Consider the following 21,788-nt stretch of genomic DNA (forward strand, 5'->3'; position numbering starts at 1 on the left):
ACACTGAACTTACCGTTGACTTGACCGGAACGTAGAGCACCTCCTTTTCGAAATCTGGCTGCCCCCTCTCGGCCGGAGCCAGCTTGAAATTCTTCCCTTTAATCCAAAACCGAAATCGGCCGTTTTCCGCCGACGGAAGTTCCTCGCCCTTTAACACAGCCACGATGCGATTGTACTTCTTCCGGGTCACAGTTTTGGTTTTCCCGCTGTCGCCGTACGTTTTCTCCACCCATCTGCAGTACTGGGCAGGCGGGATGGTCCCTTCGATCTCCCCCTCTCCCTCGAATCTCTCTCGGGAGCTCTGTTTCTCCCCGACGATCTGAGGGTTCTGTTCGCCATTATTGCTGGTGTCAGAGGCCGTATTCATGATCGTAAGCTTCACCCTCTTTCTCGCGCAACTCTCCATAATTCTGCCGGACCGAAGGCTCGAGCAGGGGGAGGAGGAGGAGGAGGAAGAAGCAGGAGAGAGGAGGAGGCAGGCAAGGCAAATGAAGTGAACTTGGAATCTCTCGCGGTTGAGGAGTAATCGCGCTATTAAACTGGGTCCCGTTTAGAGTCAGCGGCACCTCGTTGCTATGGCAACGAGCAGCGTCACTCACGTTCGGCTCAAAAAATGGGCTCGTGCACAGCGTGGTACACCTGATTATAGAGCCGCGCTAGTGATTGTGTCCCGCCTGATGTCTCGCTACTCATCTAGCTCGCCTCGCTGTCTTTCCATACAATTACGCTCGGGGAGAGAGAGAGAAAAAAAAAGCATTGCTCTGGGTGAGGCTGAGAAATTTCCACACACGATTACAGAGGCACATGATAATTATGAAGGCTAGATTTGGATTTTCACAAGGCACTGCTGACACACAAGTAGTGTTGAAGTATTTCATTAGCGGTCGCTCAGGGTGCAACTGCGTACGGATACGTCTGGCAGCGAACATGCAAACACCTTTAGCAAATGGGATAGGCGCTTTCCTGCGTCCCGGCACGGGCCGTCAATATGAATTCGATAATGCCGCGATAAAGCAAACGATACACCTCTGCTGGCCAAACGGCAGCTTCCCCAGTTTTTCTCCCCCCGTCGGTCCTGATGAAATTACTGAACAAATTTCAGGGAGACGTATCGAGCACTTAGGGAGCAGAAATCTTTCGGCCGACCACTTTGCGCGCTCAATGCAAGCAAAATTGTACGCGGTTCCCTCATGCTCACGACGATATTCCAACTGGCATGGTTAGTGCGGTATAAGTAATCCGCTCAATTTTGACACCGTTCATAAGCAATATCTCTCAGAGAGCGGAGTACCTGTCACAGGTGAGATGACAGCTTAGAAAGGCACGGGAGAATAATAAAAAAGTGAATGTCAGTACGTTGCAGCATATTCTTTTTCCCGCTCGCTCGCTTAACATGTCCCAGCGCCGTTAGCCTGGTGCGCACCAACGGTTAGAGCTTAGTCATGCTTGCCTTTGAATTGGAGTATGAATGAGGTGGTTTGACGTGGTTCCATCTACGATCCAGCTTACGTCAAGATATCGGGATGTCGTCTGCGAATATGACAGCTTTCATCATTCGTATTCTTTTTTACATCACGTGTTGCCGCACATTCATTTACCAATAGCTCATGCGGTAACCACCGTCCCCTAATCGTCTGTAATTGGTGGATATGTGACCAAATGCTTCGTATTTCTGATTTATGTTTCTCTCATAATAAAGGCAGCGTAGGTAAACGATGTTGGTTTGTTTCTTTGTTTGTTTCTCGGATTATTTGTTTTCCCACCCGTCATCTGCCGTAGTATGCCGTAAAGGCGGGGCAGATTCTGGCCGGTGCTTCTGGAGCAAGTTTTTGAGAGGAAAACAAAAAGAGTTCGTCGATGACGTAATGTGATCTGTGCTATCCCAATCAGCCAAAGATCAGCTGGTTGATTGTTAACACTTTATGTGCCAATGAATCAAATGTGCACTGATTTCACACACTAACCTATGAGCAGGTGATATAGTGTGACGCGCAGCGGGTTAATAAATGGATCTCAATCGTCAATGACGGATACCAGCACGGCGCGGTATTAGGGCGCCCTGATTAAGACGAGGAGGTGTACGTGCGAGACCTCCTTGATTGGGCCGAGCGCTCCTTCGAGCGATGGGTGACGAGCCGCTATGGTGACTGACTTCAGTCTTACTTTCAGGCGGGAAAAGGGTTGATGGGGGGCAAAGAGTTGTCGTCGGCCATACGTCAGGCTCTGCACCCTTTCAGAGGAGGGAAAAAGTAGAAATGGTATACATCAGAATGAAATTCCAATTTGAGAGAAACCTGCTGATTTGCGTGCAATTCTTCGATTCGATATCAAATTGTCCTATTATTCAACTTTAGCGTGCTTTATCCCCCACTCCCTCCTTGTTCCATCTGTTGTTTTTTTTTATGTTATCTCTATTCTTTTTTCGTCAAATCTCTCTTTTTAAGTTAAGTTTCAATTTCTGTCCCATAAGTTTCAACCACCTCTAATCTTGTCTCTATTATGAGAATTGATCTATCATTTTTAAAATACACAAAATGTACATTTCATACTCAAATTCTTATATTATTCGCACACATGCGCGCATACACACACACACACACAAACACACACACTGATTTCTTATTCACTAAATCCACACTGATTTCAATCTCTCCTTTCTCCTCTCTCGCCTTGCATCAACCATGGACCCTACATCAACTCTCCATCACGCTGTCCTGGTTCTGAAAAAAAGAAAGAAAGAGAAGAGTTATCCCATTTTTCAATCCCCACCTTTTTCTTATACTACATGATAATACTTTGCCCGTCTCACATCGCGCATTATTTCGTCATTCATACTTCATGCACGATAACAATCTTTTTCTCCCTAGCCAGCTTTCTCCCCCCCCCCCTCTCTCTCTCTTTCTCTTCCTTTCTGACAATGCACACACACTAAAATGACACACACACACACACACACACACACAAACGATACATGGATATAACAATTCATACAAATTTTCCTTTCTTCACTCCTCTAGCTCTGTTTGTTTTGCCATCTCTCGTTCTCTATCATATTTCTTCGCTCGTCCCTCCTCTGGTTTTGCTCCATTTCTCGTTAGGAAGATAGCGGTGAAACAATAATACTATTGTCTCCCTTCCGAATACACTATTTGAAGCATTTTTTGTATTATCGTTATTATTTTCTATAATCCGAGGCAGTGGTTTATCGGGGCAGACTCCCACGGACGCACACTGGCTGCAGCAGTCACGACACTTTTCCGACAACTCGCTCACATGGCCGGGTACAGTGCTCATCCTCCAACCGAGGAAATTATTCTCAGCTCAAGTCACTCGCCTATTGTGCTGCCAACGATGTCACTATAAAGTGGCATGAATAAATATGGCATTGGACATCTTGACTTAAAAAAAAAAGAGAAAAAAAGATTTCAAGATTGCAAAAGAAGACGTCTTTAAGCAAAAGATTATAGACTTTGAGTGACATTTCTTATAACATCCTCTAAATTACATAGTCAATCCATCTGCCGTTTCACCTACATCAATTGTGACTGAATGTTCCTATAGACTCACAATAATTCTAGTTGGTTCTGTGCCTCATACCATTGTACATAAACTCACGCATATAGATGGATGATATTGTACTTAAAGTAAAAATAACGATAGAATTTAGATGATAATCATGAAAAAGAAAGAAATCAAAACAGGGAGAATGAGGCAACTCAGAATAAAGAGAAACAAAGCATCAGGTGCATTAGTCAACACTTAATCGCATACAGATGAACTAGCATGACTAGTGTGAGACATCCAGTTTGGTTTTCAAAACATGCGGCGTACTTGCAATGCATTTCATTATTTTGTTTAGCCAAGGAATGCAAATTCTCTCATATGTTGTGCTCATTTTATTTCCATTATAGTTCATCATAAGTGACTTTGTTAAATATGGACATTTTTCATATTCTGGCGGGGGAGGGGGAGTGGGTGGAGAGTGGTGCATTAGGCAGATCCAAGGCAAATTAAACATAACATTTGATGTTTTAAGAAGATTTTTATCCCCAAATGGAGACAATTACATTTGCGTGGATAATGTGGAGCCAAGCGGCAGATGAGTAAAATTGAAGATGAATGGAGCACAAGAAGCTCAAACTCGTTTGCCTGCCACGTCTTCAACGAAGAGATGGTGATTGCTGGTGTGCATTTATCTGATTCGAATTATTTCATCCGTTCACCCGTTTAACCCCAATTTGTAATTTCTTCCTGTAAGAAAAGGAATAAATCCACCTACACTTTGAAAAAAAGGATATGTGTTCTATTTCTGAGTCTTTCTTCTGCTTCAACACAAATCAACTAATGTTCTTACTGAGATATGCGTGTCAATATGACATAAATGTACTTGTGTTATTATCTAGTTATGTCCTTATCAAAACTCACTGTCCCTGTCCACTCTTTTTTAGTCGATGTAAAGTTACCGGTCATGTCAGTGTTGATCTTTTCAGCTGGAGATATTTGTCGTTTTCGGTTAAAATTCAAATGAAATATTATTTGAAAGATACACACTCACACTGCATGTTTTGAAGAAATCTCCAGAACCTCAGACGACTGAAAATAGACTATACCGTCCCTTGCTCGGTGTATCAACTAGAGGGTTGGGCGCGCGGACCCGCGGCGATCGCTCTTCGATATCTTCGTGAGATCGCAGCTGTAAGGCAGGCCCGCACGAAGAGTCCCACCTGAAGAGAACCGTGCACGCTCGCTGAATATTAATTAGATAATGTTGATAAGGAAATCTACGGTGGCGAGAATAATTAGGGACTAAGTATGAACGCTGGAGAGGAGAAGGGGGAGGAAGAGAAATGGATTGAACGAGAGAATGGAAGAAAGATAGAGGGGAGAGGGAGAGAGTTGGGGAGAGAGAGAAGGGTTGAGAGATTGTGGCGGTGCAGGGGAAATGCTGAGCGCATTCATTGGCGGGTAACAATGGAGCTATTGATGCAAATTACGGGGGATCTGAAACGGCATAGAAAACAAACCAACAGCAACAGGAAAGACCAACCAACTGACGAGAGGGGAGAGTGGGTCAAAATAATAATCTCAATCGACAACATAAACACATATAGAAAGAGAGAAAGAAAAAGAAAGGAGGGCAAACTGTAGCAGACATAAAGACAGAAAATCATAAACAAACAGATAAACAGTATTACAACCTCATACGTACAGTGTGCTTTGTTTGTTTGTTTGTTTGTTATGCTTCACTTCATTCTCAGTTTCTCCCTCTTTCGCAGCTGTGAAGGTATGCATAAATCTGCAGGTCTTTCAAATCTTACTTTAAGCTACCTTATTGCAAAGTGCTCAGGGATTTCGGAAGGATAATAGCAAGGGTAAAAGCAAAGGTATATAAACTAAGACAAATTTGCAAAAGAACGAGATTTACTAAAAATTTGCGTCGATGCGTGAATCGTGATTCAATGTTTGTTGTTGTTTTTCTTTTGTTGATCATTTCAAATTGAAAGCGTTTGTCCTTCTGTTAGTTTGTTCAATTATTTGTCATTTTTCGTTTCGTTTCATTGCATTTCCAACGCACATGATTACAACATTTATAATATCCTACCCTACAAGACAGGAAAACTCATTTCACTTTTCCCAAGTAAGAACTGCATTTGTTAAGACAATGGTACATACTGGTCCGACATTCTGGAATAGCCTTGACTCTAACATCACTGAATCGTTGTCTCTAAATTGTTTTCAACGGAAACTAAAAAATTCCCCCGTGCAGGCTTATATTTAATTATAGCATGCAACTTTATTCCAACTTCCTTTTCTTTATCAAATTCGTTGTTTACTCGGCATATTCCGGGGTTGCTTTTCGTTCATCTTACAGAGTCCTTCATGTCAAGGCTATTCCTGAATTCATGAAATTATTATTATGTATCGTGTGCATCTTGCACATTGTTACAGTTACGTAACTATCTTGCTCGGGTGACGAGGAATCTTGTATACGCATTACAGGTGGCTATCTCGTTATATTCTAATGTATTTTGTTGTTTGTTTCTCAATTGCTCTTTTTGCTCTCTTTTCCTTTATATACGTCCCTTTCCTTCCTTTCATAGTTTTTGTTTTTAGGTTTTTTGTTTAGTAAGACTAAAATATTTTCATCTTGGGAACTATACAATATACAAGCTTTGCTTTTCAGAAGGTCCCCCACATTTCATGTTTGTAAAATTGTCTTCTCTTCTATATACGACGTTATGTCTAGTCTTATGTTCTATCGATTGTATCGTGATTGTGTTTTACACGTGGTACAATAAGATAAAATAAAATCGAATAGATAATAACACAACAATGCAATGAAAAATAAGCTATGAACAGTCATACAATTTGTGAATTTCAAGACAAATACTGAAAAAAAAATCTTATTATTTGGTTAAGTATGGGCGGTATTTCCGATATACTCCATGACTGTGAGTATTGTGGCATTGCGGATAAGGTGGGTAATCTTTGAATGTGGAGTTTCTGAAGCAATCTCTCTGCATTTATTGAGGCTCTTTCACGAGGGAACGCACAGACAAACAAACACACAAATAGATTATTTGATTTATTGTTTATCATCTTGGTATGTCATTTCTTTTTTTGCTACCATTTTTGTCAATTATCTATCGCAAGCTACTGTAAGTTTTTTTTTCTTTTAATTTGGGTCTCATCAACTCCCGTCCACCCCCCACACCTACCCACCCACCCCCACCAACACACACACACACACACACACACACACGCTCCTTCTGTGTCTGTCAATATGTTGGCAGTCAGTAACTTGGAATGCGTGCCAGGGTTTTCTGCAGTTTTTGATGTTGTTTGTTTGTTTGTCTGTTTTGTTTTATTTTATTTGTCTGTTTTGTTTTATTTTGTTTTGTTTTGTTTTGTTTTGTTTTGTTTTGTTTTGTTTTGTTTTGTTTTGTTTTGTTTTGTTTTGTTTTGTTTTGGTTTGTTTTGGTTTGTTTTGTTTTGTTTTGTTTTGTTTTGGTTTTTTATGTTTTTTTTTTCTTTCATTGGCTTTGTGCCCCGGAAGTGAATGTGCCAGAATAGGATACATTTCCGGCAGAGTCGATTATGTATTGTTATCAAAACTATCATACTGGATGATTGCTATCTTTTGTCCCTAGACTACGTAGAACAATTCATATCTTGTAGACTGGCTATGGAGCTAGACCAGATCGGGGGCATTTCATGAAGCATTTTGTCCGACAAAGTTGTTAGACAAATTTGCTCTCAGCCAATCAGATGCAAGAAATTCAGTAGCTTGTAACAGTTTGTCAGAAAAATATCCGACCAAAACGCTTCATGAAATGCCTCCCAGGAAACCTAGCGGACTTTAATGTCTTGGATTAAGACTACTTATAGCTCTTCTGTCTTGCGGCATTGGTGAATACGGATCTACATTGTTACCAGCGACTTCATTATTGTAATGCCGTGTACTTTGCTGGTCTCAGCTCATGGATTTACATATTATATCACATCTCCAGCGTGCACCATTTCCACTTGCAGAACAGCAACAGCGATGAGTGGTGGTTATTCTTACTCTTCGTGGTTGGAATGATAACCAAAAACGGACAACAGAGTGCGCTATTTAGTGTAGGCGTGTGACTCCCCTATCCACGTCTTCCGGATGTCACACCTGTATAATGAAGTGGATTTGCTCAAGCCCCATACTCCGTCGTATTAATGATACTAAAATAGAAAATGCATCGCCGGTGCTACGTTTTTTAAAAGTGAGGGGTCCCAGTTAATGGGAACAGGGACGCCGATGGAGACATTTTGGATGACAGTTGATTATGTCCCAAAATCTATCCATAAGCAAGTGCTAATTTCGGGGTTAATCGGCTGGCAAGCAAAAGAAAAAAAAAGAGGCTTAAAATACATCACTTTTTTTCTGGCATTACCTCCGCGGTTAATCAGCTGAGAAGCAAAATAAGAACAAGACTTAACATGCATTTTTCTAGTGACACTACCGAGGTTAGCTGGCTGACACGAAACAAACAAACAAACAAACAAACAAACAAACGTCTTCACACTTCTGGATACCATTTCCCTACCAAAATCGGCCGACAAACTTCACAGCTGAGATAAATAACAAGTCAAACCCTATACCTTCTGAAGAAAAAAAGAAAAAAAAAGAAATAAAAAGTTCCAGGTGGTAAGACCCTCGTGTTCCAATGTATTATACAATAAAAAAAAAAAAAGCTTCGGAGCCAAATAACCCACACATGCCTGTGAAGAATATTCATCAAACGTCGATGTTGAGGGTAAATACTGCTACAAAGTAAACCTTATATTGACGTTGACCAAGTTTTTCTTTCATTGAATCGAGGGACTACTTTATTTTGTTCCAGCGTAGATTCAGAAAGCAGGTGAAATAATTTGAGACAAAAATCTATCTCTAAGACCTATTAGCTAAATTAATGTTAAACCCTTCCTCTTACATGCTCTTACACATCTTAGGACTGAAGTGAACTAAGTTTGTTGAAGTCTTTCTTGTATTTAACACAATGATTTAGATATTAATCGTAACAATTGTTTACAGGTGTGAGTCCTTCAGCGTGTCAATAATTATCGACTGTAACTTTTTGTTCAATCTTTTTAACAGAGAATTTTTCTTTACGAGATAGGGAAAGCAACTGGAAACTACATGACAATTGTATTAACATCAACACAATGAAGACGCCATAATGAATACATTAATTCACTAATATGTCACACATTATTGTCTGTTCGTTATTGTGTTTGTTTTTGCCATACACTTTAAAACAAAACGTAGCCTCTACGTCTTTATCTTCATCGTCTTTCTTCTGCCTTGTCCTTCTTCTTCTTCGTCTTCTTCTCCTCCTCCTCCTCCTCCTCCTCCTCCTCCTCTTCCTCCTCCTCCATTCTTCTCCTGAATTAAGTCCTCTCATCATCGGTTTGAAAACATTTCAAAAGTATAGTTTTGGGGGCCATCGAAAATGTTTATTAGCGGTCCCTCACATGCCCAACTCTTTTTAGTTCAACGTCATTTCAACATTCGGCAAGACACAAAATGAAATACAAGTTTCATTGAAAAAAAAAATCATGCTGGCACAACAATGAAGGACGTACTCTCATGTAGAATTCAAATAATTAAGAAATAATATCTTACCATAATTATGATTGTCTTGAATTATGCTGTGGCTGACTCAATGTCTTTGGAGGCAAGGAAATTAAAAAAAGATAGAAAGACAGAGAGAAAGAAAGTGCACAGACACACAAGAACACAAAGACTGTTTTGTTTATTATTGAGTAACAAAAAGTACAATGTGTTTTACACCGACGAAGGTATAACCTTAAAAGAAAGGCCGAGAAGATACGAAAGCAGATATTGCACAGAATGTACTCTCTATCTAAAATTAGATTCTCATGATTCCGATCTTCAAATCTGACTCAGACATCATAAATAGAAACACAAAGATAAGAAGGACGGTATCAGCACGTGTGGTTTCCAGGGAAAACATGTTGAATTCTTTCATTCATGTTCTGCCCTTCTTTTTTTATTGTTTCCTGTCATTGAGTCAAAATTGTCGATCAACAGATTGTTTTTTCCACATTCTTTCTGTTATATTTTTGTCGTTGTTGTTTTTTCCGATGTTGCTAAGCCACATGGCCATTCTGGCAAACGTTCATAAACTTTCTCCGTTAGGCGGGAATGCTTCTAATGTCTGTTGATCAAGTCAGATCAAAACTCCAGCGATGACGTGAAAAAAAAATGGAAATTGAGTCACACCCGAAAATACGTTGAAAGTGGAGTGCTGTATTTCAAGACACCCGGTTTAGACTCCCCCACATTAAAGACTGTTTCGACTATTTCTATCAATTGCGAAATATTATGTCCTCCCCCTCCTCTCCCTCTCTCTCTCTCTCTCTCTCCTCCCTGCTGTGCGTTTTATGTATTCATATATATATATACATATATATATATATATATATATATATATATATATATATATATATATATATATATATATATATATTAAGGGCAGATTCTAAAAGAGCAGACTCTAAGCTTTGATGTATAGCTCAATTCAAATGGACTCCCCTAACCTACTTAAATACTGGAAAGAAAGCACACACTCTGGAAAAGTGTGAACTGAGAAAAGAGGCTGTGAAGTACATGGTCTATTCAAGCGCTTAATCTTTACCAAGCCGTGCTAGCTGTGCCGTGAAAGGGACAAAACACAGGATGTAAACCACTGGAGCAACAACAATGAAGGGATTATCAGATTAATCTGAAATTAAGCATGTTCTATCAGTACATTCTGCCCATGATTAATGCTAACTTTCAAAGCAGTAGCGTCATCTTTTCAAAAGTTATTAGACTTGAAAGTGAAGAGTGTGCAAAGGATTTCAACACATGAAAAGCGGCCTCTAAGTCATACCTGATCATTCTACTCTTCCCCCAAAAAGGGTTGTAAAAAAAAAAAAAACTGCTAAAAACACACTTTCCCATTCATGTTAAGAAACCAAACTGACGAATAATGTAGAAGAAGGATAGCTGTTTCAGAAAATATGAAAAACTGAAGATTTACTTGGTTGACCCATTTCACCTTTTTTGAGTCCTCACTCAAAATCAAGGGGTGCGACTTTTAGTTTGTTTTGTGGTGCACGGTCACATTATGTATATAATATATATATATATATATATATATAATGAGACCAGAGTATGTATGTATGTACCCATCACATGCATGCATGAATTCATGTATCCATGCATTTATCTGTCCATCTGAAACCGTTATCTCGTATTCTAACTTAGTATAAAATTTGTTTCTCTTTATATCTTTTACTCGCATTAGACAACTGTAATATAGACCCGATCTCTTCTCACAGGTTAATGAAAGTAAAGGTACGATAGAAACAAATAGTACATTGTATTGCAGTTTTGATATAATGTAGTCATATGTTATGATTGGTAAGTTAAGGAGTAGCGGGATCCTGTAAGTCGTATATTCAGGTGAATCTTAACTTCAAAATTACAAAACAGCAGCTGTGACCGGATTCTATTGCCATGACTGCGTTAGATGGTTGTAATCAATTCGACAAAACTTGGTTATTGTCCAGTTTCGAACAACGAATGCAATAGATTCGAAAAAGTGATGCCACGCTGCGTTTAAGTGAATTTCAATGAATGGAGCAATATTGAACGAATCCGAAAATAGAGGCTTCTTTGAAATTTGATAAAGGCGCTTAGGTCTATAACTCTATAGAATGCTATGGCAGATGAGGACATGTATGGAATTTCAGTTTATCTCGTTAGTTCTCAAGACAGAAAAATCAGACACAATCGCATGATCTAAATCAATGGGACTTCAGATCTTCCATTCCTTTCGAAAACCTGAAATTGGGGGATATTTTGTTTGCAGGTGATTTCGACCGAAACCAGTGAGTGGTAAAAACATGCGGAAACTTCAAATGCGTTGACTTCCTGTATATCATTGCCCAAATCTAAATGAAATTTCTAGGACTCTTTGTTTGCTTGAACTTTTTGTGTAAACAAGTCACCTTGAAAACCAGGTGACTTTTCAGTCATACATTTATTTAACAACAATAAAGCAAACCGTAGCAGTTGTGGAGAAAGTGAAAAAGGTTAAACTGACGGAAGGTGAGCAATGGTGAAGGTCGTTGCCTCCATTTATTCTCTGACTCGCAATGTGATGTGTGTGCATAGATATAATATTATTGTGTCTTTGAGCATGTGTTTTTGTGTGGAGTGTGTTGTAAAATTGTGATTTTGTTTGTGTGTTTTTGTGTGTGTGCGTGTGTGTGTGTGTGTGTGTGTGTGATTTTCATGTGCGATAAGGTAACATGGAATTTCTTTTGTCATCATTGGAAAGTATGCATTGTTTCTTTTCATTCATTCATATATTTTGTACTTAGCTTATGATTTGTATTTCTTACATATTGTTCACAATGACATGATTCATCGGGATATATACTTTGTTCATGTATTACTGTCACCTTTTCTTCTTTTTTTTTAGATAGAAATAAAGCACAATTGGATTGACTTGACTTGACTTGAATCGAATTGAATCGAACTGAACTGAATTGAACTGAATTGAACTGAAATGAATTGAATTGAATTGAATTGAATGGAATGGAATGGAATTGATTCGAATTGAATGGAATGGAATTGAATTGAATTGAATTGAATTGAATTGAATAAAATTAAACAGAATTGAATAGAATTGAGTAGAAGATGGTAGCTTGAGACACTATTATAACTCGTATCAATTATTTGGGTTTCAATTTTCGTAGTTCGTGTATTCGAATAGAGTAATATCATTTCAAAATTATTTCAGGATTATTGACAATGCAAACAGGAGAATTGATGGTCCTTCATTCAAACGATTTAACCACCAAAGCATTCCTGGCAGACTGGGTATTCTTCGAGAAGACAGTCAGAAAAGTCTGGTCATTGCTTTGGCAATGAAATGGGCAAATAGATAGATGTCAACACGGTGATACTATTTACATCCCAAAATGATGTACATAAGTTGGCTTGGTGGATGTGGTAACAGTAATCTCGGCGAACAGCAAGCTATCAGAGAACCAGCTTCCCACGCCGGAAATCTGGCCCAACAATGACACATACCAGTACTATTGGCATGACAGACTTGGGGGTGAGACGGGGCGGAACCAGTTCGCTCCTTTACCAAGGGGTGCAGGTGTATATCGCAAATGCAGAATATGAAAATAGTTGACACGAGCTTTATGATTTATTCTTAACTGCAAAACCATCTGTTCTATGACAGGAAGATACAAGTGTGCACTAGCGAACCTTACCTCCAATGAAATATTTGCGACAAAATATTCAGTGCAGATTACTGAACTCATGGGAGGACCTTTCAACCCCCTGTCATCCCATTTTTGCCACTTGTCATCGCTGACTCAGGGATGGTAATCATTACGTAGAGTTTGAAAACTATTCTGTCAGTAACAGCTCAAACATCACACAACCATTTCGGCCGGAATACTTGAACGAGAAGAGTTGAATGTTAAACCGTGGTGGTAATCGTCCAAGGCTGCTCTGTTCTCAGACACCACTTCGTTCCCCAGAAAGTGCCTTTGACTATAAGACGTCTTAAGGGAGGAATCACACTAGATGCTTCAGATCTTGGAATAAAGCAACTTAGCATTATCCTTTTACTCTTTCCTTACTGGAATACCAACGAAAGATGAGGTGGTACATCATCTTGCATGTTTTGGTTCTGCACCTCTGGAGATGCAGCAGTGAGAACGTTGGAGGTAAAGAAGTAGAATGCATTCCCACAATTCACGACTTTTCGTTAAGGTATTGAGGTCTAAGGTCTATAGACTTTAGAATAATGGATTCACAGTACTCTGTCCTCACTCTCAAAGTCATTGATTTCTTATCGTTTTCTTTTACCTTGGCTCTTTAAGTCCCTTCTACAGGGAAATTTTGAGTCTTCGTTGATTCATTGCATTTTGCCGTTTAGTTAAGAAGAAAAAAAAGTAAATTATCGCTGTAACCATTAGTAACAAAATGGGTCAAAGCACGTAAGCCTTTAAAAGGACCGGCGAAATCCTACTCGCGCATGTGCAAGCACAAGGCCTGCAAGTAAAGCAGTGTTGTCGATTCCAAACAGATCATCTTTTGTCTATACTTACGTGAAATAAAAAAGATATCAATTCCACTGCCAAAAAGGACTTAAACTTGGAGTTATCTCTTCATTTAATGTAAATCAGATTGCTTGAATGTTGTAGGTAGTTCGTGACGTTGATGAACCCACAGCTGTCTACGTGGAAACGAAAGAGGTCCTGTATATACAGGTGTACAGTTCAAACAATTCTATTTTCAATATCACATTTTAGTTGTCGATACAAGTTCAGGTAAAAACAAGACGTTTTGATACCGTTTTCCAGGTCTCGAAACTCTGCTCAGCAAAGATGATGCAATATTTTATTTTCTAGACAGTTAGGGAATACCAGTTTTAGTAGAACCATTAAGACGATGATTAAAACTATAAGACCCTAATATTTTCAGTCTGTAGACGCCTTGATCATTTGAAAGAGAGAGAGAGAGAGAGAAAGAGAGAGAGGGATTGTAAATTTGTTTTCATAGAATACTAGAATCACAGACACCTTTTCGAGTGGCTAAACCCTTTCCTACCTTTAATGATAAAAAATAATAATTACAACGTGAATTTGATTAGCCATGGTAAATCTATTACATTAAGCTGATTCTAAGCTAAAACTCAGCCAACCCCTCCCCCGTGAAACTGTCAGGATTTGAAGTGACTCTTTTTTCATTTTTCTTTCCACTGGGATACCATCTGTTAAATATCGACATATTTGTTTTTGTTTTTTTAATTCGATTTGATCTCTTTTATTTTGTCGTACGACAATATAGTTATGATGCATAACTTCTGATATTTTAATCGCAGCAGGGTGCACACTCCAAAAAAAGCAATGCTTCTTCAAACTAGTTAAAAAAAGAAAAGCGCATAATCGTCAAGAAAGAGTGTTAATTCTCATAATATTCACATTTTCAAAAAATCGTGTACAGTGCGGAAAGTGTGCACGTGGTCAGCTGATTCTGTGGGACCATTTTGTTTACAGAGTAATTATTCTAGCTATGTTTTCACATTTTCTTCTATAGATAGATATTAAACTATTTCTGTTTCCCAAGTTCCCACAATTACAAATTTATCACTTTAATTCTGGGTAAAAACGGAATAACAAAGATATACAAGCTTCTAAGGATAGAGCATGCCATGGAACAAATATGCCTTAAGGCTCGGTCACAAATGCCTTTACGAACTGCTACGAACGCCGTACGAACACCGTACGAACGATTTTTAGACAATTTCGTAAGATCTTCTTAGGAAGGCCGTACGAAACCAGCGTTCGTAGACCGTTCGTAGACCGTTCGTTAGTTCGTAGCCTGGTCGATGGTCTTGTCCAAGATCTTTTTTAACTTCGTACGAAACCCTCTCTTCGCAAGGCGGATGTACGAACGTCGTGCGAACATCGTAAGAACTACGCAAGATTTTGCAGGTCGAGAGACAATTCTAGAAGCCTTAAATTCTTACGATGATTGTAAGAACGCCAGCCCTTAAGTCGTTCGTAGAGGGCTCTTACGTCTTTCGTAAGAATGCCTTACGAACGGAGATTCGTACGGCGTTCTTACGAACAACTCTTCGAGTTTGTAAGGCGTTCGTAAGGGATTCGTAAGGCGTAGGTACACAATATTTGTGTAACTGTTGAGTTTTAGGGGTATAAAGCCAAACGTGCGAAGTTCAAATCCTCACTTTGTTCTAGGTGTTCGACCAGAAAGCATTTCTGTTAAATATGGGACCAAAAGGGAGGCAATCAAATGGAAAAGAGGGAAGGGGAAGAAACGAAAAGAGTGAAATGAGGAGGAAGGAGCGAGAGGGTGAGAGTTGGAGCAACAACCTCCTCCTCCTCTACTTGTAGTTGCAGCTGCAGTTGTAGTCTCCTCTTGGCACTACTGCCATCTTGAAGTATAACACTTTCAACTGTTACAGAATTTTCGACAGGACACGGCAGCGTCTTTTTAACAACCTGACAAAATATACAAAAAATCGTAAATCTTTTTAAGAATGACTTGAGAGTGCCGTGAGTTGCACGTACGACCATCTTACGACAAAAAGAAATCGCAAGATGGCCGTAAGTGTGACGAAAGAATAACTCAAGGCATTCTCACGAAAAACGTACGAATTCTTGGGCCATAAATCATTTCGTTTCTGTAAGAGGTCTTAAGTTGTTCTTGCGAATTAAACAGCGTTTGTACGAAATTGGTAAGGCCGTATAACTGTGCCCCATCTACGAATCTCTACGAACTCCAGAATTCGTACAAACAGTGACATTCGTACGAACGCATCGTTCGTACGATCTTTAGATATTCCACTAGTTTAAAAAGAAAAAAAAAAACAAGAACACTTCCCCTGCTAGCAGAAATCTTGTGTATCACGGCATCAGAGCACATTGCACTAATTCCATTTTTAAAGGAATTATCTACCATTATCAGATGAAACAAAAACTCAGCTTAGTGCTTCAAAATACTTTGAAATGTTAGTTAAAGATAGAAACAACCAATGTGAAATTTGAATCAGTATAATCAATGTTAAGTATTGTTAAGTATACAAAATGTGAACAATAGTTATGATCAAAATGTTTCTAGACAAATTCGTCTACAGCTCTGATTTAGTGGGAAAGAGTGATATCTCCTTATATTTTAGGCTTTATTTTAATTTCTTTTATATGGTATAAGAGTTTTGTGATACAACCGACCTACACATATCAAATGTGATGTCTCGAACATTTTTCAAATCACTGCTCCCAATGGTAAACAGTATATTTAATAACAAGTTCATCTTGTTCATTTGTGAGAAAATATATCAATCAATCAATCAATCAATCAATCATAGTTTATTTCCAATCAACGAAAATCTAAAACATAGTACAATGTATACATGTCATTAAATGATATTGTTCAAACGCTTGCAAAAGATTCATGTAATATACGAGACAAATTATAGAACAACATATATGTACAATAATAAAGAGGAACACTGTACAAATACTACGTGGGCGAACGGAAAATAAATTCGATTATGGAAAATAGTGATCCACTAAAAAGCAACGCTTGTCGGACGTGGATCGCTAGATAAATAATGAGTAAATGATATACTATTCTATAACAATATACATGTAGTTATTTTGAGTATGATAATACTATGATATACTATTCTATAACAATATACATGTAGTTATATTGTATGATATTTGCTTCCTTCAGCAATAGAAGGTTAGAGATCATAAAGAAAGACAAATAAAAAAAAAATGATGACCCTGGCCGATTAACCCTAGAATGACATCATAAACACAGTCAATGTGTCATCTTTCTGAAACCAGAATCGGCCTAACTCACCGAGAACGAGAAGGAAGGGAGGAACGAGAGACAAAAAAAAAGTATGACAGAGGGGGGGGGGGGGGGGGATGGCGAAGGCAGAGACAGACATGTAGCCTAACAGACGGACATACGTACCATACACAGACGCACTCATACACACACTTTTTCAACGATATTCTTTATTCGCATTTCGATCGATATCAGCATCGTATTCAAAATGAATACGATGAGAGATGATGAATGGAAACACACGCACACACACATACACACGCACACACACGCACACACACAACAAGAGAGAGAGAGAGAGGGAGAGAGAAGGAGATAGGGAGGGAGAGAGAGAAGGCCAAGAATTACTCTGTACTACATTATACCAAGTGGGCCATTTGTGCATTTTACATCGAAAAAGAGAAGCAAGCTTTTACTTTCGAATCGAATCAGCCAACACGGAACACAACCTAGAACGTAGAGGACAAGGTCCAACCGGAAGACCGCAATACGTCATCCCTGTTTGAGACGGGATGATATATCTGTATGCTCTCTTTTTTTTCTCTCTCTTTCTTTTTTAGTGCGGGCAAAGTATGATGACTCATTTTTTGAGCTATTCGTCATAAAACAGTGGATTATGTCAATATTAAAGAGTAGTGCTAATGATGATAATGGTGATGATGATGGTGATGGTGGTAGTGATGATGATGATGATGATGATGATGATGATGATGATGATGACGATGATGATGATGATGATAATAATAATAATGACGATAATGATTATAATGATGATGATGATGACGATGATGATGATGATGATGATAATAACAATAATAACAATAATAATAATAACGATAATAATAATAATAATAATGATAATAATAATAATGGCGATAATGATTATAATGATGATCATGATGATCATGATGGTGCATGGTGGTGGGGGTGGTGGTGGTGATGATCATGATGATATTAACACAAATGGTATTTGGAAGATATATGAATAGAAAAGATAACATTCATTATTGTTATCATAATGATCCACGGTGGTTGCATTACTATTTTGTCTTATGCTATGAAATTGGAGATTAGAGAAGTCCTCGTACCGGCCCCCTCTGTGTGTTTCAGATAAAATCATTTGATGGGCTAATAAGTACTATGTTCACAGCTCAAAAGGTCTATGAAATATGTACTATTGCAAAGACCCTTCTACGACCCTAAGAATCAGATTCCTTTCATCATGTTCATAATCTGGTATCATATTGTAGAGGTATATAAGTAATTCAGACCTTTCCTCAGTATAGAATTGGGAACTTCTGTGTGATGGAGGTCGAAATAGTAATCTAGATTTCCAGTGACTTTATTCGAAAAGACTCCAAATGTCATGACCGTTATTACCGGTGCAAAAGGAGTATACTTTTTCAAATTCATGAAATTCTTCCGTCGAGATGTTTTCATTGCAACTGATTGACAAATTGCCCTACATCGACGTAAATAAGCACTGAATTGATCAGTGTTTTAGTAGTAGCCATGATAAGAAATCATGGGCGTACATACTCGAGCAGGATTCGAACCTACGACCTCCTGATCACCGGACAGGCGTCATCTCCACTAGACCACCGAGCTTTCGCCCGACAGCAAGTGTTGGTTCTAATCCTTATAGCATGCAGCGGGTACTGCTTTGTTATTCAAATTCATGAAATTCTTCCGTCGAGATGTTTTCATTGCAACTGATTGACAAATTGCCCTACATCGACGTAAATAAGCACTGAATTGATCAGTGTTTTAGTAGTAGCCATGATAAAAAATCAGTACCCGCTGCATGCTATAAGGATTAGAACCAACACTTGCTGTCGGGCGAAAGCTCGGTGGTCTAGTGGAGATGACGCCTGTCCGGTGATCAGGAGGTCGTAGGTTCGAATCCTGCTCGAGTATGTACGCCCATGATTTTTTATCATGGCTACTACTAAAACACTGATCAATTCAGTGCTTATTTACGTCGATGTAGGGCAATTTGTCAATCAGTTGCAATGAAAACATCTCGACGGAAGAATTTCATGAATTTGAATAACAAAGCAGTACCCGCTGCATGCTATAAGGATTAGAACCAACACTTGCTGTCGGGCGAAAGCTCGGTGGTCTAGTGGAGATGACGCCTGTCCGGTGATCAGGAGGTCGTAGGTTCGAATCCTGCTCGAGTATGTACGCCCATGATTTTTTATCATGGCTACTACTAAAACACTGATCAATTCAGTGCTTATTTACGTCGATGTAGGGCAATTTGTCAATCAGTTGCAATGAAAACATCTCGACGGAAGAATTTCATGAATTTGAATAACAAAGCAGTACCCGCTGCATGCTATAAGGATTAGAACCAACACTTGCTGTCGGGCGAAAGCTCGGTGGTCTAGTGGAGATGACGCCTGTCCGGTGATCAGGAGGTCGTAGGTTCGAATCCTGCTCGAGTATGTACGCCCATGATTTTTTATCATGACTACTACTAAAACACTGATCAATTCAGTGCTTATTTACGTCGATGTAGGGCAATTTGTCAATCAGTTGCAATGAAAACATCTCGACGGAAGAATTTCATGAATTTGAATAACAAAGCAGTACCCGCTGCATATAAGGATTAGAACCAACACTTGCTGTCGGGCGAAAGCTCGGTGGTCTAGTGGAGATGACGCCTGTCCGGTGATCAGGAGGTCGTAGGTTCGAATCCTGCTCGAGTATGTACGCCCATGATTTTTTATCATGGCTACTACTAAAACACTGATCAATTCAGTGCTTATTTACGTCGATGTAGGGCAATTTGTCAATCAGTTGCAGAGTATACTTTTATTCTCGAATAACAGGGGGTTAGATTTCCATGTCTTTGTCAAAAACTTTGAGGTATATTATTATAAGATTTTATACACGATGTTGGGACTATCATTCTTCAACCATGCAAAATTTCGTGACGTTTGCGGAAAGGATATATACCCTTTAAAGTCCCGATGTTGTTGTTGTTGATTTTTTCTATTGAAAAAGAATTAAACCAGGCAGACTGCTGGAGTAGCCAAAAAATAAGGAGTTGAAATACACGTTTCAAAAAATCAAAGTGTCTCATTAGCTTATGGACGCGTAATGTAAGTATTGGTTCTATTGTATATAGTTCTTCTTTTCTTATCAGAATACGAAGTCAGTAACAGATCTTAATTCGCAAACTAAAAGAAAGAATGGCCAGGAGGAATTGACGCAGACCTCCATCAGGATATGACACATAGTGGTCCAAGTACTTCCGGTTGATCCTCAACCGGAAGTAGTTCTATGAAAGACAGAAGAAGGACTTGAATTGCCCAATTCACTCATTGCAACAGCTGTACAAAAGTAGGACAGGGTTGTAATTTGTAATCAGTGGAAGGTAATTTCGTCAATATGATTTTATTAGGGCGTTCGAGTCAAGCTTTCTCATTGATCGAATTAATCTTTTGTGCCGTACCGTCTTTGATAACTAATAATAACCAATGTCTCGTCAGCTGGTAAATGTACCGTAATGATCGCTCAATCTAAACGCTGTCTTTTGCGTTCACATTATCTTTTCAAATGCTGGGCGATGCATGTAATTCTTATGGAAATTTATTAACTGTCATATTTTCGCATTCAGTATCATTTCCCCGCAGTATACAATGCATGTTGGTAGAACGTTGATATCGTTGTTATTTCTTTTATACCATGTCTTCTTAATTCATGACTAAATACGGTAACATGTTGCGATTCCCTTTTTTTTATGCACTGCACTGTCCTGGGTGGTCTTGATAACGCTACAAGACGCACTAGAGAATCCATAGAAGGGAATCTTCTTTGGTTTCTTACGTTTGTGTTTTGAGGTTCAGCTCCCTGTGCAGTCAAATACCCTGATTCCTCTAGCCTGTTGTCAAGGCCCTCTCGCTGTATGGTGAAGAGAGCCCACCTCGCGCTGGCGCGCTCGGCTGGGCTCGCTTCGCTCGCCCATTACAGCGAGAGGGCCTTGACAAAAGGCTATGATTCCTCCTGACAAAAAAATAACAACGGTCTTGCAGTGCGTACCATTACTCAACTTTGACTTTGCGGAGCTCTGGATTCCAGCACATACGCCCTGAAATACGCCTATTTTTTTCCACACGGCCAGGACTAACGACACTTATCATTCTATTTCCATTATGTTCATAGCAAAGAAAACATAGATGTCTGAATGGCTTCTCCATATTGGTCATTTCATCACTCATCACTCTTCCCACAGACATACGGCTGCTGAATGGCGACCACATCTACGAAGGCCGCGTGGAGGTGTTCCTGGGCTCCCGTGGGTGGTACGGGACGTGCGACACGGCCTGGGGCATGGACGAGGCCATCGTGGTGTGCCGCCAGTTGGGCTATCCCGGCGCCATCATGGGCGTCCAGAACGCCGGCCGCACCCGGGGAATCCCCCTCGCAAGGACGTGGCACTGCACAGGGGGTAAGCTACCAATCATGACTTCTATCACTGGCGATAGACAACGTTTGGGAGGCTTTGAAAGTCCAGGGTTTTTCCATTACAAATCTTACCAATGACAACCTTAGGGTGTTTTTCGAAACTTTGCCCAACCCGAAATAATAATAATGCGTTTGTTTGTTTCATTTCCATCTGAGAAGATGACTGGATAGCCAATATTCAGCTGCAAAAGCTGATCTTCCATGGGGTCCAGTTGGACTGGGTTAAAGACCCTGCTCTTGTAACATGCATTACAGTGGATTGAAACAAAGGACTCTTCTTGCCGTTGTGTGTACAGTAACCATGGTAACAGGCACTTGAAAGAAAGTAGTTGTTCAATATTGTTAGCTTATG

At 39.4% G+C, this 21,788-nt stretch overlaps 1 protein-coding gene across 1 annotated transcript in view; it reads left to right on the forward strand.

Moving 5' to 3' along the window:
* Positions 1-365: 365 nt before the first annotated feature.
* The window catches only part of LOC140233919 (uncharacterized), a 29,344-nt gene continuing 7,921 nt past the window's right edge, over positions 366-21,788 (forward strand). The window contains exons 1-3 of the mRNA XM_072314008.1: positions 366-479; positions 1,267-1,300; positions 21,204-21,419. Of these exons, the coding sequence (XP_072170109.1) occupies positions 366-479; positions 1,267-1,300; positions 21,204-21,419 (364 nt within the window). The remainder of the gene's footprint in view (positions 480-1,266; positions 1,301-21,203; positions 21,420-21,788) is intronic.

This window comes from Diadema setosum, chromosome 10 (genome assembly GCF_964275005.1).
Source record: "Diadema setosum chromosome 10, eeDiaSeto1, whole genome shotgun sequence".
Lineage (NCBI taxonomy): Eukaryota > Metazoa > Echinodermata > Echinoidea > Diadematoida > Diadematidae > Diadema > Diadema setosum.